We start from the raw sequence: 18,503 nt of genomic DNA, 5'->3' as shown, positions 1-18,503 counted from the left end.
AAAAGAGATTGTGGTAAGAATCAAACTGCATCTTTGAGAGAGTAATGTCAACAAGATGGTAGACTAGGAAGTCCCAGCCCTTATTTCCCTACAGAAACACTTATTTGACAACCTACATTCCAAAATACCTTTTTGAGAGGCTTAGCATCCAGTTAAAAAGTTATAGTATCTCACATAAGCAAAACACCAAGAATAGCCACATTATACTGCGAAAGAAGAGCAATCTCTCGTTATCTGTGTAAGCCCTTGCTTCACGTTAGCACAGCTCAGTGTCTAGAGAGATCATATCAGCCCTATACATTTCCCATGGATGAAGGAGAGAGTAGAACCTGCATCCTAGGGCCATAGTCTTCTGGTGTACCACCTGAGGGGCCAGTTTCTATCTTCCTTTCACTGGTATTGATAAATGAGTACAGGCTGGATGTCTGAGGGAGACTAAAAACAAAGGAAAGGGGAAGGTGGCTTGCTACAGAAATAAACAAAATAGAGAAAAAAGAGAAACTACCCTACATTTTTTTAAAAAATATAAACAAAATTAACAAAGTTTTATCTGGACTAATAAATGGGGCTCAAGTGAAACAAAGAGAAAATTTTTTCAAGAAAATAAAAAGAGATCTTAAGATTGTTAACACAGGATTTTAAAAGATCATAAACAACTATTATAAACAATTACCTGACAAAAAAAATGAATATCATAAAATAAATGGATAACATCCTAGAAATACACAACCTGCCAAAATTGGATCATGAACAAACAGATACCTGAACTGACCAATAATGAGTAAGGAGAGAGAACAACTAATCAAAAGCTTCACAAAATCTGAGGGGTTTGAAGTGGCGGGGGGGGGGGAGGTTGGGGTACCAGGTGGTGGGTATTATAGAGGGCATGGCTTGCATGGAGCACTGAGTGTGGTGAAAAAATAATGAATAATGTTTTTCTGAAAATAAATAAATTGAAGGAACAAAAAAAAAAGCTTCACAAAAAAGAAAAGCCCCTAACCAGATGGCTTCACTGGTAAATTCTACCAAACAATTAAACAAGAATTAACATCAATCCTTCTTAAACTCTTTATAGAAGTTAAACAGAAGAGAACACTTCCAAACTCATTTTACAAGGCCACTATTAATATTTAGAAGGACTTGATATAAAAAATAAGCAAAGACATTTAGTTTAGTCATTTCCCTTGCTGTGCATAAGGTTTTTATTTTGATGTTGTCTCAATAATTTATTTTTTCTTTTGTTTCCCTTGCCTCAGGAGACATATCTAGAAAGAAGTTACTCAGGCTGATATCAATGAAATTACTGTCTGTGTTCTGGCCCAGGATTTTTATGGTTTCATTTCTCACATTAGCACTACAATAGCCAAGTTATGAAAACAGCTTAAGTATCCATCAACTGCTGAAAGGATAAAGAAGATGTGGCATATATTTATACAATGGAACTATTACTCAGCCAATAAAAAGAATGGAATCTTGCTATTTGCAATGATATGGATGGACCTAGAGAGTATTATGTTAAGCAAAATAAGTCAGTCAGAGAAAGACAAATGCCATATGATTTCATTCATATGAATGGAATTTAAGAAACAAAATGAACAAGGGAAGGGGAAAAAGAGAGAGGGGGCAAACCCAGAAACAGACTCTTAACAGTAGAGAACAAACAGATGGTTACCAGAGGGCATGTGTATGGGGCAATGGGTTAAATAGGTAAGGGGGGGCGAGGAGTCAAGATGGCGGAGAAGTAGCAGGCTGAGACTACCTCAGCTAGCAGGAGATCAGCTAGAGAGCTTATCTAAAGATGGCAAAACCTGCAAATCCATCGGCAGATCGAAGAGAAGAAGAACAGCAATTCTAGAAACAGAAAAACAACCACTTTCTGAAAGGTAGGACTGGCGGAGAAGTGAATCCAAAGCGACGGGAAGATAGACCCCGGGGGGAGGGGCTGGCTCCTGGCAAGCGGCGTAGCAACGGAGCACAAAATCGGGACTTTTAAAAGTCTGTCCCGCTGAGGGACATCACTCCGGAGGCTAAACCGGGGCAAAGCCCACGAAGGGTCGGCGTTACCTCAGGTCCCGCGGGGTCACAGAAGGATCGGGGGTGTCTGAGTGTCGCAGAGCTTGCGGATATTGGAACGGGAAAGCCGGCTACAGAGACAGAGCCGACAGTAAGCTCGCAGCTCGGAGTTGCCTTGAACCGGTCGCAGGCTCGGTGAGCTCAGAGCGAGGCCGGAGGTTAGGCAGACGCGAGTTACTAGGAGCGGTTCGCTGAGGGCACACAGGGGAGCGGGGCCCCGGGCTCTCGGCTCCTCCGGGCCGGAGACCAGGAGGCCGCCATTTGTATTCCCATCCTCCGGAACTCTACGGAAAGGGCTCAGGGAACAAAAGCTCCTGAAAGCAAAGCTGAGCAGATCACTCAGCCTGGCCCCTGGTAAGGGCGGTGTAATTCCGCCTGGGGCAAAGACACTTGAGAATCACTACAACAGGCCCCTCCCCCAGAAGATCAACAAGAAATCCAGGCAAGACCAAGTTCACCTACCAAGGAGTGCAGTTTCAATACCAAGGAGAGAGCAGCAGAATTCCAGAGGAGGAGAAAACAAACCACGGAACTGATGGCTTTCGGAGTTCTTTTAGTCTTGCAGTTAATTTAATTTTTTTCTTTTTCATTTTTTTTCTCTTCTTCTGTTAAAATTTTTTATAACTTTTACCCTTTTCTTTTTTAACGTTTTTTAACTAGATTATCTAATATATATATATATTTTTCTTTTTTATACTTTTCTTTATTCATTTTCTTTTTTTTAATTCTTTTTTTTTCTTTTTTTTCTTTCTTTATTTTTGAACCTCTTTTTATCCCCAAATCAGAAGAGATCCTAATCTCTTCAATCTTTTTTTTTCTTAATTCTTTTTTAAATTCTTGATTGAATTTTTAATTCAATCTCTTTTTTTTAATTATTTTTTTCTTTTTTTTTTTCTTTCTTTTTGAACCTCTTTTTATCCCCAAATCAGAAGAGATCCCAATCAGAAGAGATTGGGAGACCCAATCAAAGGAGATCCCAATCAAAGGAGATCCCTCACCCAATCGTGAGGGGGGAGAAATCCCCCCTCACGATTTGGGATCTCTTCTGATTTGGTTAAAGCATATTTTCCTGGGATTGTTGCCACCCTTTTAGTATTTTACTTGCTCCTTCATATACTCTTAGCTGGACAAAATGACAAGGCGGAAAAATTCACAACAAAAAAAAGAACAAGAGGCAGTACCGAAGGCTAGGGACCTAATCAATACAGACATTGGTAATATGTCAGATCTGGAGTTCAAAATGACAATTCTCAAGGTTATAGCCGGGCTTGAAAAAGGCATGGAAGATATTAGAGAAACCCTCTCCAGAGATATAAAAGCCCTTTCTGGAGAAATAAAAGAACTAAAATCTAACCAAGTTGAAATCAAAAAAGCTATTAATGAAGTTCAATCAAAAATGGAGGCTCGCACTGCTAGGATAAATGAGGCAGAAGAAAGAATTAGCGATATAGAAGACCAAATGACAGAGAATAAAGAAGCTGAGCAAAAGAGGGACAAACAGCTACTGGACCATGAGGGGAGAATTCGAGAGATAAGTGACACCATAAGACGAAACAACATTAGAATAATTGGGATTCCAGAAGAGGAAGAAAGAGAGAGGGGAGCAGAAGGTATACTGGAGAGAATTATTGGGGAGAATTTCCCCAATATGGCAAAGGGAACGAGCCTCAAATTTCAGGAGGTTCAGAGAACACCCCTCAAAATCATTAAGAATAGGCCCACACCCTGTCACCTAATAGTAAAATTTACAAGCCTTAGTGACAAAGAGAAAATCCTGAAAGCAGCCCGGGAAAAGAAGTCTGTAACATACAATGGTAAAAGTATTAGATTGGCAGCTGACTTATCCACAGAGACCTGGCAGGCCACAAAGAGCTGGCATGACATTTTCAGAGCACTAAACGAGAAAAACATGCAGCCAAGAATACTATATCCAGCTAGGCTATCATTGAAAATAGAAGGAGAGATTAAAAGCTTCCAGGACAAACAAAAACTGAAAGAATTTGCAAACACCAAACCAGCTCTACAGGAAATACTGAAAGGGGTCCTCTAAGCAAAGAGAGAGCCTACAAGTGGTAGATCAGAAAGGAACAGAGACAATATACAGTAACAGTCACCTTTCAGGCAATACAATGGCACTAAAATCATATCTCTCAATAGTTACCCTGAATGTTAATGGGCTAAATGCCCCAATCAAAAGACACAGGGTATCAGAATAGATAAAAAAACAAAACCCATCTATATGTTGCCTCCAAGAAGCTCATTTTAAACCCGAAGATACCTCCAGACTTAAAGTGAGGGGGTGGAAAAGAATTTACCATGCTAATGGACATCAGAAAAAAGCAGGAGTGGCAATCCTTATATCAGATCAATTAGATTTTAAGCCAAATACTATAATAAGAGATGAGGAAGGACACTATATCATACTCAAAGGCTCTGTCCAACAAGAAGATCTAACAATTTTAAATATCTATGCCCCCAACGTGGGCGCAGCAAACTATATAAACCAATTAATAACAAAATCAAAGAAACACATCAACAATAATACAATAATAGTAGGGGACTTTAACACTCCCCTCACTGAAATAGAAAGATCATCCAAGCAAAAGATCAACAGGGAAATAAAGGCCTTAAATGATACACTGGATGAGATGGACATCACAGATATATTCAGAACATTTAATCCCAAAGCAACAGAATACACATTGTTCTCTAGTGCACATGGAACATTCTCCAGAATAGATCACATCCTCGGTCCTAAATCAGGACTCAACCGGTATCAAAAGATTGGGATCATTCCCTGCATATTTTCAGACCACAATGCTCTGAAGCTAGAACTCAACCACAAGAGGAAGTTTGGAAAGAACCCAAATACATGGAGACGAAACAGCATCCTTCTAAAGAATGAATGGGTCAACCGGGAAATTAAAGAAGAATTGAAAAAAATCATGGAAACAAATGATAATGAAAATACAACGGTTCAAAATCTGTGGGACACAAAAAAGGCAGTCCTGAGAGGAAAATATATAGCGGTACAAGCTTTTCTCAAGAAACAAGAAAGGTCTCAGGTACACAACCTAACCCTACACCTAAAGGAGCTGGAGAAAGAACAAGAAAGAAACCCTAAGCCCAGCAGGAGAAGAGAAATCATAAAGATCAGAGCAGAAATCAATGAAATAGAAACCAAAAAAACAATAGAACAAATCAACCAAACTAGGAGCTGGTTCTTTGAAAGAATTAATAAAATTGATAAACCCTTGGCCAGACTTATCAAAAAGAAAAGAGAAAGGACCCAAATAAATAAAATCATGAATGAAAGAGGAGAGATCACAACTAACACCAAAGAAATACAAACTATTATAAGAACATACTATGAGCAACTCTACGCCAACAAATTTGACAATCTGGAAGAAATGGATGCATTCCTAGAAACATATAAACTACCAAAATTGAACCAGGAAGAAATAGAAAGCCTGAACAGACCCATAACCAGTAAGGAGATTGAAACAGTCATTAAAAATCTCCAAACAAACAAAAGCCCAGGGCCAGATGGCTTCCCGGGGGAATTCTACCAAACATTTAAAGAAGAACTAATTCCTATTCTCCTGAAACTGTTCCAAAAAATAGAAATGGAAGGAAAACTCCCAAACTCATTTTATGAGGCCAGCATCACCTTGATCCCAAAACCAGACAAGGATCCCATCAAAAAAGAGAGCTATAGACCAATATCCTTGATGAACACAGATGCGAAAATTCTCACCAAAATACTAGCCAATAGGATTCAACAGTACATTAAAAGGATTATTCACCACGACCAAGTGGGATTTATCCCAGGGCTGCAAGGTTGGTTCAACATCCGCAAATCAGTCAATGTGATACAACACATCAATAAAAGAAAGAACAAGAACCATATGATACTCTCAATAGATGCTGAAAAAGCATTTGACAAAGTACAGCATCCCTTCCTGATCAAAACCCTTCAAAGTGTAGGGATAGAGGGCACATACCTCAATATCATCAAAGCCATCTATGAAAAACCCACTGCAAATATCATTCTCAATGGAGAAAAACTGAAAGCTTTTCCACTAAGGTCAGGAACACGGCAGGGATGTCCATTATCACCACTGCTATTCAACATAGTACTAGAAGTCCTAGCCTCAGCAATCAGAAAACAAAAGGAAATTAAAGGCATCCAAATCGGCAAAGAAGTCAAATTATCACTCTTCGCAGATGATATGATACTCTATGTGGAAAACCCAAAAGACTCCACTCCAAAACTGCTAGAACTTGTACAGGAATTCAGTAAAGTGTCAGGATATAAGATCAATGCACAGAAATCAGTTGCATTTCTCTACACCAACAACAAGACAGAAGAAAGAGAAATTAAGGAGTCAATCCCATTTACAATTGCACCCCAAACCATAAGATACCTAGGAATAAACCTAACCAAAGAGGCTAAGAATCTATACTCAGAAAACTATAAAGTACTCATGAAAGAAATTGAGGAAGACACAAATAAATGGAAAAATGTTCCATGCTCCTGGATTGGAAGACTAAATATTGTGAATATGTCTATGCTACCTAAAGCAATCTACACATTTAATGCAATTCCTATCAAAGTACCATCCATCTTTTTCAAAGAAATGGAACAAATAATTTTAAAATTTATATGGAACCAGAAAAGACCTCGAATAGCCAAAGGGATATTGAAAAACAAAGCCAAAGTTGGTGGCATCACAATTCCGGACTTCAAGCTTTATTACAAAGCTGTCATCATCAAGACAGCATGGTACTGGCACAAAAACAGACACATAGACCAATGGAACAGAATAGAGAGCCCAGAAATAGACCCTCAACTCTATGGTCAACTAATCTTCGACAAAGCAGGAAAGAATGTCCAATGGAAAAAAGACAGCCTCTTCAATAAATGGTGTTGGGAAAATTGGACAGCCACGTGCAGAAAAATGAAATTGGACCATTTCCTTACACCACACACAAAAATAGACTCATTTTTGATGTGATGAAGGACCTCAATGTGAGAAAGGAATCCATCAAAATCCTTGAGGAGAACACAGGCAGCAACCTCTTCGACCTCAGCCGCAGCAACATCTTCCTAGGAACATCGCCAAAGGCAAGGGAAGCAAGGGAAAAAATGAACTTTTGGGATTTCATCAAGATCAAAAGCTTTTGCACAGCAAAGGAAACAGTTAACAAAACCAAAAGACAACTGACAGAATGGGAGAAGATATTTGCAAACGACATATCAGATAAAGGACTAGTGTCCAAAATCTATAAAGAGCTTAACAAACTCAACACCCAAAGAACAAATAATCCAATCAAAAAATGGGCAGAGGACATGAACAGACGTTTCTGCCAAGAAGACATCCAGATGGCCAACAGACACATGAAAAAGTGCTCCATATCACTCGGCATCAGGGAAATACAAATCAAAACCACAATGAGATATCACCTCACACCAGTCAGAATGGCTAAAATCAACAAGTCAGGAAATGACAGATGCTGGCGAGGATGCGGAGAAAGGGGAACCCTCCTACACTGTTGGTGGGAATGCAAGCTGGTGCAACCACTCTGGAAAACAGCATGGAGGTTCCTCAAAATGTTGAAAATAGAACTGCCCTATGACCCAGCAATTGCACTACTGGGAATTTACCCTAAAGATACAAACGTAGTGATCCAAAGGGGCACGTGCACCCGAATGTTTATAGCAGCAATGTCCACAATAGCCAAACTATGGAAAGAACCTAGATGTCCATCAACAGATGAATGGATCAAGAAGATGTGGTATATATACACAATGGAATACTATGCAGCCATCAAAAGAAACGAAATCTTGCCATTTGCGACAACATGAATGGAACTAGAGCGTATCATGCTTAGCGAAATAAGTCAAGCGGAGAAAGACAACTATCATATGATCTCCCTGATATGAGGGAGTGGTGATGCAACATGGGGGCTTAAGTGGGTAGGAGAAGAATCCATGAAACAAGATGGGATAGGGAGGGAGACAAACCATAAGTGACTCTTAATCTCACGAAACAAACTGTGGGTTGCTGGGGGGAGGGGGGTTGGGAGAAGGGGGGTAGGGTTATGGACATTGGGGAGGGTATGTGCTTTTGGGTAAATTGGAAGGGGAGGTGAACCATGAGAGACTATGGACTCTGAAAAACAATCTGAGGGGTTTGAAGTGGCAGGGGGGTGGGAGGTTGGAGTACCAGGTGGTGGGTATTATAGAGGGCACGGCTTGCATGGAGCACTGGGTGTGGTGAAAAAATAATGAATACTGTTTTTCTGAAAATAAATAAATTGAAAAAAAAAAAACCAGCAGACACAGGAAAAACTCTAAAACCAAAAAAAAAAAGAAAGAGAGATTAGCTCTATTAATTTCAGATAGAGCAGGCATCAAACTAAGGAAAGTTATCACAGATAAGGAAGTGCATTACATAATGATAAAAGGGTCAATTAACCAAAATTTCATAAAATTATTCATGTGCATACAACTAAAACAGGAAAGACATAAAACTGTCTTTGATTGCAGATAATAGAATAGTCTATTAAAAAATCTGAAAGAATCAACAAAAAAACCCTCCTAAACTAGTAACCAGTTAGTGAAGTTTGTAAAAGCAATATGGATGGAACTAGAAGGATAATGCTAAGTGAAATAAGTCAGTCACAGAAAGACAAATACCATATGATTTCACTCATGTGTGGGATTTAAGAAACAATAAATGAGCAAAGGGAAAAAAAAAAGAGTGACAAACCAAGAGTCTTAATTATAAAGAACAAACTGATGGTTGTCAGAGGGAAGGGAAGTGGAAGAATGGGTTAAATAGGTGATGGGGATTAAGGAGTGTACTTGTCATGATGAGCACCAGGTGATGTATGATAGTGTTGAATCACTCTATTGTACACCTGAAACTAATATAACACTGTGTATTAACTGGAATGAAAAATTAAAAAAGAAAAGAAAAATGAGTATGGCCTAAAGATTAGGGGGAAAAAATGAGGGGTTAAGGTTTTCAAATCACTATCCCATGACTTCTACAATGGACAAGTGTACGCTACTATCTGACCTGCTGATTCTGTGGGCTGGTCAGCAGATTGTGCATCTTAGGAGAGGCCAAGCTGCAGAAGCAGATGAACAGCAGACCCCTCAGATAAAGAGAGAGTGCTGAGAGAGGAACCAATGCGAGAAGAGTAACCAACTTCAAAGGCAGTCTCCTCAAACCCTTATTGATATGTGTTACAAAGCTGTCTTTCACCAGGACACAAGATTCCATGGAAAATAAGATGTTATAAAATAAAAAATAAGGGTTGAAATGATTATGTTATGTGATCATTTTTAGAAGGACTAGAGTCTTTGTTCCATAAAGAACATATATATAAGAAATTAAATCCATAAACACATGAAATTAAACCAAATTACCCTTAAATCCTAAACAACCGCGAAGCTTTGAGTTCTAATCAGTTAGGAAATGCCCAAGGCACATAGCACACAAATATTTATATTTTCCCTGAACTCATGAGTAACAAAAAGTAACTATTCTCACTTTAAAAAAACACACAAAACTTCAAGAGTAAAAGGAGAGTTTTTATACGTGATTGAAGTTATATTGTTATCAGCTTAAAACAGATTGTTGTATCTCTAAGATGTTTTGTTAACCTCATAGTAACCACAAGGCAAAAACCTACGGTAGATACACAAAAGGGAAATAAAGCATACCATTATGGTAAATCACCAGTTCACAGAAAAGACAGCAAAAGAGGAAGAAAGGTACAGGAATTACAAAACATCCAGAAAACAATAAATAAGATGGCATTATCCTTTAGAATCCTTTCTGCCATTAGTAAGTCCTAAACTATCAATAATTATTGTAAATATAAATGGATTGAATTCTCCAATCAAAGGATGTAAATGGTTGAATGACTAAAAAAAGCAAGAACCAACTACCTATATGCTGCCTACAAGAGACTAACTTCAGCTCTAAAGACACACACAGACACAAAGTAAAGGTGCAGAAAAACATACTCCACACAGATGGAAATCAAGAAAGAGCAAAGATAGCTAAACTAAGACAAAGTAGACTTTAAATCAAAACCTACAACAAAAAAGTCTTTATATATTGATAAAGGAGACTATTCATGAGGAGGCTGTAACAATCATAAACATATATTTTTATTATATATACAGGCACAGAATATATATACATATATATATATATATATATATGCTATATATATAGCATAGAACATTATAGCACCTAATATACTAAGCAAATACTAATGGATATGAGAAGTTAATAGGAGGAGTTAATGAGGAGTTAAATAGACAACAATGGAAATATCATAGAGGAATTCAACACCCACTTTCACAATGGAAAAATCACTCAGAGAAAATCAGTTAGGATACTCTGGATATGAATAATACTTTAGACCAAATAGACCTCAACAGACATATACAGAGCATTCATCAGAGCAACAGAACACAAATTCTCAAGAGCACATGAACATTCTCCAGGACAGATCATATGTTAGGCCACAAAACAACTCTCAACAAATTTTAAAAGATAAAAATCATACCAAATATCTTTCTGACAATAATTATCTGGACTAGAAATCAATTAGCATGAGAAAAACTAAGGAAATTGAAAAAATGTAGAATTTAAACAATATAATACTGATCAGGTTCTATTCAAATCTTAGGAGTACTTTTTCTACCTCTATTAAATAAGAAATGCCATTGGAATCTTAATCGACATTACATCAAATTTATAGTTGCCTTTTGGTAGTATGAACATTTAAACAATACTAATTCTTCTATTCATGAATATGGACTACCTTTCCATTTATTTATTTCCCGTTTTTTCCCCATCAGTGTCTTAATAGTTTCCAAAGTGGTGAGTGGTAAAACTTGTTCCCAAGTATTATATCATATTTGATGTTATTATAAATGGGATTAATTTTATTAATTCTTTTCAGAAAATATGTTGTTAGTGTATAGAAATGATACTGATTTTTCTATATTTTGTATTCTGTAACTAAACTGAATTTATTCATTTTTCTGGCTTTTTAGATGAGTCCTTAGGATTTGCTATATATAAAATGACATCATTGGCAAGTATGGATATTTTTAGTTCTTCCCTCCAATTCTGATGCATCTTATAGCTCTTACCTGGTTGCTCTAACTAGGACTTCTAGAACTATGTTCAGTAAAAATAGTGAAAGTGGGTACACAATCTTACTTCTGATCTTACAGGAAAAGCTTACAAGTTTTCACCATTAAGTATCATTCAGCTGTTGGCTTGTCATATCTGGCCTTTATTGTATTGAGATGTGTTGCTTCTATGGCTTATTTGTTATTTGTTTCATTATAAACATGATGTTACATTTTGTCAACTGCATTTTCTGGGTCTATTGAGATGATCATATGATTCAATTTTTTTTTCCTTCATTCTATTAATGTGATGTAACATACTGATTGATTTTTGTACATTGAACCATCCTTGCATGCCAGGTTTAACTCCATCTTGATCATGTTGAATGATCTTTTAAATGTGCTGCTGAATCTAGTTTTCTAGTATTTTTTTCAAAACTTTTGCATTTATCTTCATCAGAAACATTAACCTGTACTTTTCTTTTCTAGAAGTAACCTACCTGACTTTAATACTAGCATTATGCTGGCCTCATGGAATGCATTTGGGAGTTTTTCCCTCCTCTTTGACTTTTTTGGAAAGGCAGGAGAAGGACTGGTGTCTTCTTTAAATAATTTTGTTAAATAAAACCCATATATAAATATTCACTTTGAACTGGGCCCCACAAATATGTATGCAGTTTGAGTGCAGGCAGAGTATCTGGAGGCATAATCTATAGGACTTCAACGAATTTACTTCCCAACCTTCATTTGAATCTTTAGGTCTGAATATATATGAAGATGATGAAAACACATGTGGAAGATCCTTCTACTATACCCTCTTCTGCCTCCCTTGCTTGACCTAGGATAGGGTCATCAAGCTTCTTATGTAACAGACCAAATCATATGGGCCATATGGTCTCTGTTACAACTATTCACCTCTGCTTATTGTAGCACAAAGGAGCCGTACACGGTACATAATCAAATGGTTGTGGCTATGTTCCAATAAACTTTATTTGAGGGATGGGCAGTTGCCCAAATTTGGCGTATGGGTCATAATTTTCCAGCTCCTAATCTAGAATAACATTTTTAAGCTTTTTTATTTTGTTCACAGCTCACCATGGTCCTGTATTACTTATGTCCAGTTAGAATCCAAAATGATTAAAGAAAAAATAGTTACATGAGGATACTTACTTATTCATTCATTCATTCATTCATTCAATACATTTTTAGTGTTGCATAATAAATTTTGGAATAAGCAACAGATAAACATCTTGAATAAGAAAGAATCATGGGGCGCCTGGGTGGCTCAGTGGGTTGGGCCGCTGCCTTCGGCTCGGGTCATGATCCCGGGGTCCTGGGATCGAGTCCCGCATCGGGCTCTCTGCTCAGCAGGGAGCCTGCTTCCCTCTCTCTCTCTCTGCCTGCCTCTCTGTCTACTTGTAATCTCTGTCTGTCAAATAAACAAATAAAATCTTTAAAAAAAAAAAAAAAAGAAAGAATCATGAATGCTTATGAGTACTCCCCCCTTGGATAAAGCCTTTTGCTTGTTCAAAAAATATATATACTGAACATATGGCTCAACTCTCCCACTCTGTAAATGACAGCATCTCCAATAATTGTTGAAGATTTCTCACTCTTCCCAACTCAGTAAATCTAAGTAGTAACTCCAAGTAACCAAGTAACTCTTCTGATTTTTTTTTTTACTCTTGGGAAAATTAATATGCCTCACAGATCTGATTCCCAGGAGAAATCAATTGTCATATCTTATTAGAGATCTGAGAAACATCAATGGGTCATTAACACCTACTACTACTAATTAACTGTATTCTCACTGGGAAGAAACATATATTTTTGTCTTGGAGATGATTATACTACAAAGCACAAATCAAAACTACTGAGTTCCTACAAATGAGGCTACACACCTTGGAACAGAACAGGTAGGTCAAAAAATGCTCCCAATGTTGAGCAATACTACAGTAAACTCTCTCTTCTTGTACTCCCGTTCCACTTTCTCTTTCTTTTCCATTTGTACACATTCTGTCACTAGTTATTCCAATCTCTTTAACACCATTCTTACTATTGTAATAACGAAATTACATTATGACCTAAAAAGGAGCTATTTCTGAAGGAATTAACATTTATGATGTCTCTTTGGTGGACTGATATCTCAAGGATCTTGTATCTCTCAGCACTTTCTTCACCATCTTCTGTTATACTCCACATTTCCCACTCTGAGGACCAAATATGGTAAATCTGTCTTGTCCACTCCATTCCCGCTCATGCCCCTACCAAACTACACAAATGGAAATGATACTTTCCCCTCATAAAGGGAATGTTAGGATAAGTTGTTTCCCTCAATTTGGCATATTTGATAAAACATTTGATGATATTAGCCAATGACTAGGTCAAGAATTAGAGGGAGTGGGGCACCTCGGTGGCTCAGTGGGTTAAAGCCACTTGGCTTGGGTCATGATCCCAGGGTCCTGGGATCGAGCCCCACATCATGCTTTCTGCTCAGTGGGGAGCCTGCTTCCTCCTCTCTCTCTGCCTGCCTCTTTGCCTACTTGTGATCTGTTTGTCAAATAAATAAATAAATAAATAAAATCTTAAAAAAAGAAAAGAATTAGAGGGAGAATGGTAAGAATAAATATGAGTTAATAGAACTAGTGTCCATCAGTTCTGAAAAGGACCTCTATTAGAGGCAAGTTAAGATGGCTAAGAGTACAGATTAAAAGGAAAATTCATGAATATGGTGCAACAGTGACAGGACACTGATACAATGAGTTTTGGACAGCTTGGAAACCTAGTGTATCATTATTACACCTAGATTACAAAATCTTGCTCAATCCTAGCAAAGCACAGAGAAGCTGTTTTTCTGAGTCTTCTGACACTCTTTTTTTGGAGTTTGGAGAGTCACTTAAAGTGTATCATAATTCTCCCAGTGGTTTGTTGCAAACACAAGTATTGTAAACTACAGTTTCAGAGGACAAAGCCTTTTCATTTTCTGTAAGCATTTCTCTCAGATTCAATAGTATTTCACTCATTGCTGACTATTCTATGAGTGATTAATATCTGAGATTTCACAGAAATGAAGTAAAAGAATAATCAGAGTATATATTCTGCTAGAATATGCATATACAGATGTGATTAAATTTGAATATTCAAATTATGGTTGACTATTCATGACACAAAATGTGTTTTCTTGAATATAAATAGAAAAGACTAAAGAAGCACAATGAGAAAGGTAAAGAGGCTCTCTACCAGGAAGTGTTACTCTTTGCTCTTAATTCCTCCATGTTTCAAGTGATGTTTCCTTCTCTCTCTAATCTAACTTCTGATTATCTCATTTGTCCTATTATTTATCTTCCTTTCACCTGCCCTCTCTGTATGTTTCCCAGATTCACATTTGGCATTTGCAACATAGTTTCCACAAAATCATCAATGGGCAAGCAACATTCTTCCTTATTTTCTACTTTCAGAATACTCCATCATTTTCTCTACTGATTGAACCAATGGGTACAACAAATGACTCTGTGGTATCTGAATTTGTATTGATTGGACTTTCAAATTCATGGGAGATGCATCGTTTTCTTTTTTGGTTCTTCGCTATGTTCTACATGGGGATTATCCTGGGAAACCTCTTCATTGTATTCACAGTAATTATTGACTCTCATTTACACACCCCTATGTACTTCCTATTGGCCAACCTCTCTCTACTTGATCTAGGTCTGTCTTCTACCACGGTGCCCAAAATGATCTCTGATCTTTTCACTGACTGCAACATCATTTCTTTTCCAAAATGCATGATACAGATATTTTTTATTCATGTCATGGGTGGAGTTGAGATGGTGCTGCTCATAGCCATGGCATATGACCGGTACACTGCAATCTGTAAGCCTCTCCACTATCTGACCATCATGAGCCCCAAAACATGTGTTTCCTTTGTAGTGGCTGCCTGGATAGTGGGGATAATCCATGCTGTGTCTCAGTTTGTTTTTGTCATAAACTTGCCCTTCTGTGGCCCTAATGAAGTAGATAGTTTTTACTGTGATTTTCCTCGGGTCATGAAACTCGCTTGTGTAGACACTTACAAGCTGGAGTTTGTAATCATTGCTAATAGTGGGTTTATATCCATGGCTACCTTCTTCTCTTTAATTATTTCCTATATCTTCATTTTGGTCACTGTCTGGAAACGTTCTTCAGGGGACTTGTCCAAAGCATTTGTCACACTGTCAGCTCACATCACTGTAGTGATTTTGTTTTTTATGCCATGTATGTTTCTCTACGTGTGGCCTTTCCCTACAACATCGCTGGATAAGTACTTGTTCATTGTTGACTTTGCTATCACCCCCGTCTTGAATCCTGCCATCTATACATTAAGAAACAAAGACATGAGAGTGGCCATGAGAAGACTGGGCAAATGGATTGTGGGTCCTAGTGGGATCTCACAATGAATGCAGCAGATCCACATACAATATGCTTCAGAATCACCAAGAACACTGCAGTTCACGTGACTGTCATCATTACTATGGTAAGAACTACTATTTGGAGAAATAGTTCAACAAAGGTCTACCTATAGAAATTGACTGAGTCAGAGCTGTCTTTATTTTGTTAACCACAGAAAATAAACGGACTTCACCTACTTCCATCATGAAGAGTTATGAGAATAGAAAACGAGCTGATTTGTAGGAATAAACTTAACATTCAAATACCATTTTCTGGATGACATTTTCTGGGAACTGATAATTGTGTTTATTCTCAATTATAAATGAATACCTCAAAATGATAAATATATCTCATTGTAAACTTATGGACTTAATAGATAAAATGTGACTTTGAGTCAATCAAAATAAATAAATTCTATTTTTTTAATTCCTAATTCAATTTTAGTTTAACTTAGAAAAGAACAAAATTAACTATGCATTACTTATATTTAGTCCCCAAACACAAACTTGACTTTGTCAGTTTAGGATGCTATTTTAGTTTTGTGTTTAGATTTGAGTGATTATAAGTAGAAAAAGAATTTTCCTTAACACTGTCAATACTTTAGATAAATACAAACAAGAGCTTTTTGCACTTTTGTCTGCCTTTGTATTATTCTATATATTTAGTCATTCCAATATTGAATCATCTGGTTTATTTTTAAAAAAAGTATAAAAGTAATAGCTATTCCAAAGGAAAATAATCACCTTGGGATGTGCAATTAGAGGCCCTGGATTTCTTGAATATGGTTTCTTGGTCAAATAAAACATTCCCCAAGAGTTTATATATCTAAGTTTGATAGTCTTAGATAAATGTCAAGCCAAAAATGGTAAGGCATATTCAATTTAAATTGTTTCTACAATTTGTAATAAATTTTTTATTAAAGTTAACACTTAACATTTTCATTTATTTGTTTCTACTGCTCTCTAAATAAAATATGCTCAATTAACAAAACTAATGTCTATATATTTTCTCCAGTGTGTTTCTAGGAACTTTTCCAGTAACATTTCTGCTACCTCCATGTAAATTAACCATTAATACTTCTTTTAACATCTGGCACCTGGGTGGCTTAGTCGGTTAAGCATCTGCCTTCAGCTCAGGTCATGATCCCAGGGTCCTGGGATACAGCCCTGCATCTGGCTCCTGCTCAGCTGGAAGTCTGCTTCTCCTTCTCCCTTTGCCTGCTGCTCCCCCTGCCCCTGCTCATGCATGTGCTCAGGCTCGCTCTCTCGCTCTCTCTCTGTCAAATAAATAAATAAAATCTTAAAAATAAATTACTTCTTTTAACACTTTGGTATTCATCTGGATGGGAAGTTCTTCTTTACTTGATCATTGCTAACCACTCCCCTCTTTCAAATATTTCACTGGATTCTCACTGGGCTTCCTCCTACTCTTTGGTAAATTCCTTCCCAGTAGTAGTTCGCTGGGGTTCTCTCAATCAGCTCTATTACCAAACTCAGAGTTCCTAATCATTGTATTTTTGTCCTTTTCTCACTCCATATTCTATCCCTTAGGGACAAACATTCCCTTGGCTTTAATTACCATATCATCTAAGGGCTTTTATTCTTAAGCCAATGTACTATTTTTTGAGTTCCTACTTCAGAAGTCTGTCTACTGACTTGATGATTCAAGGGCATCTCCCATTCAGCAGATCTGAAACTAAACTCATCTCATCCTTGAACCCGTTAGTCTTTCAGGCCCCTAGTCACAATAAGTAGTGCTAATATTTACCCAGTTCTTCAATGTAAAATCTAGGAGTAATAATGAACTCCTCCCTTCCTGAATCCTTAATATTCATTAAATCTGCAAATTCTATTAATTCCAACTTCTAAACACCTCTTAAGTATGCCCCCTGTTCTTTTCTAAATATCAAATATTGTCTAAGACTTCACATGTCATTTTTCAAATAGAATATTAAGTCACCTATGTGACTTCCAACTTTAATTCTTGTTTGCCATCATTCTCATTATCTACATTCAGAATGAGAGTTTGTTTTGTTGTTGTTGTTGTTGTTGTTGTTGTTTTGAGAGACAGAGCATGGGTGCACACACATATGCACAGGGAAGAATAGCAGAGGGAGAGAGAGGGAAAATCTCCAGCAAGATCCATGTTCAGCTTGGAGCCCAACATGGGTCTTGATCTCATGACCCTGAGATCATAACCTGAGCTGAAATTAAGAGTCCAACACTTAACCAAATGAGCTACCAAGACACCCCAGATTTTTTAAAATATAAATCTAAGCATGTGATCCTTCTATTTAAGACCCCCTCACATACTTGCCACTACTCTTAAATTAAAATACAAACTCCTTTTCAAGATCAATCAGGCCACACAAGATCTGGCCCTCATCTTCCCCTCCAGCCTCAGAGGACAACATGCTCTTGCCCTACAATTCCAGAGGCAATTTGGTTTTCTTTTGCTTGCCTGAAAAAATTATTCTTTCTTATCTTAAGGTTTGCACTGGCCAACTATTCTTTCTGAAACATTTGTCTTTTATGCTTTATTCATTCTTTAAATTTTGTGTTTTATCAAGAAATGCTTCCCAGAACCGGGGTCCAAGAGAGCTCCTTACATTGTATATTATTATAGCATTCCCTAGTATCATTTCTGTAACATTAACCATACTCATAATTTCTTATTTGTTGTACGTCTTCCTCATTACATTTTAAACTCCATGTGAGGAAAGTCTGTGTCAATTATGTTTACTGCTATCACATCTGTATAGTAGTACAGAAAATCTTTGATGAATATTTATCATTAAATAAATGAATAAAATCAACAGAGTTTAAAAAGAGCAGTG

The 18,503-nt window shown here is 37.2% G+C and overlaps 1 protein-coding gene across 1 annotated transcript; it reads left to right on the top strand.

Annotated features, from left to right (window-relative positions):
• The first annotated feature begins 14,733 nt into the window (after nt 1–14,733).
• LOC122894606 (olfactory receptor 4F6-like) lies at nt 14,734–15,675 on the top strand. Its single transcript, XM_044232379.1, has one exon. The coding sequence runs from the start codon at nt 14,734–14,736 to the stop codon at nt 15,673–15,675; it is 942 nt and encodes a 313-aa protein (XP_044088314.1).
• Nucleotides 15,676–18,503: the final 2,828 nt, after the last annotated feature.

Source organism: Neovison vison, chromosome 13 (assembly GCF_020171115.1).
Source record: "Neovison vison isolate M4711 chromosome 13, ASM_NN_V1, whole genome shotgun sequence".
NCBI classification, from domain to species: domain Eukaryota; kingdom Metazoa; phylum Chordata; class Mammalia; order Carnivora; family Mustelidae; genus Neogale; species Neogale vison.
Note: the sequence above shows the minus strand (reverse complement) of the source record. Positions and strands in the feature narration are given on the sequence as shown.

Bases quoted from the DNA above. Each gene is read 5' to 3' on its own strand.
- LOC122894606 (XM_044232379.1), top strand. From the start codon at position 14,734: ATGGGTACAACAAATGACTCTGTGGTATCTGAATTTGTATTGATTGGA.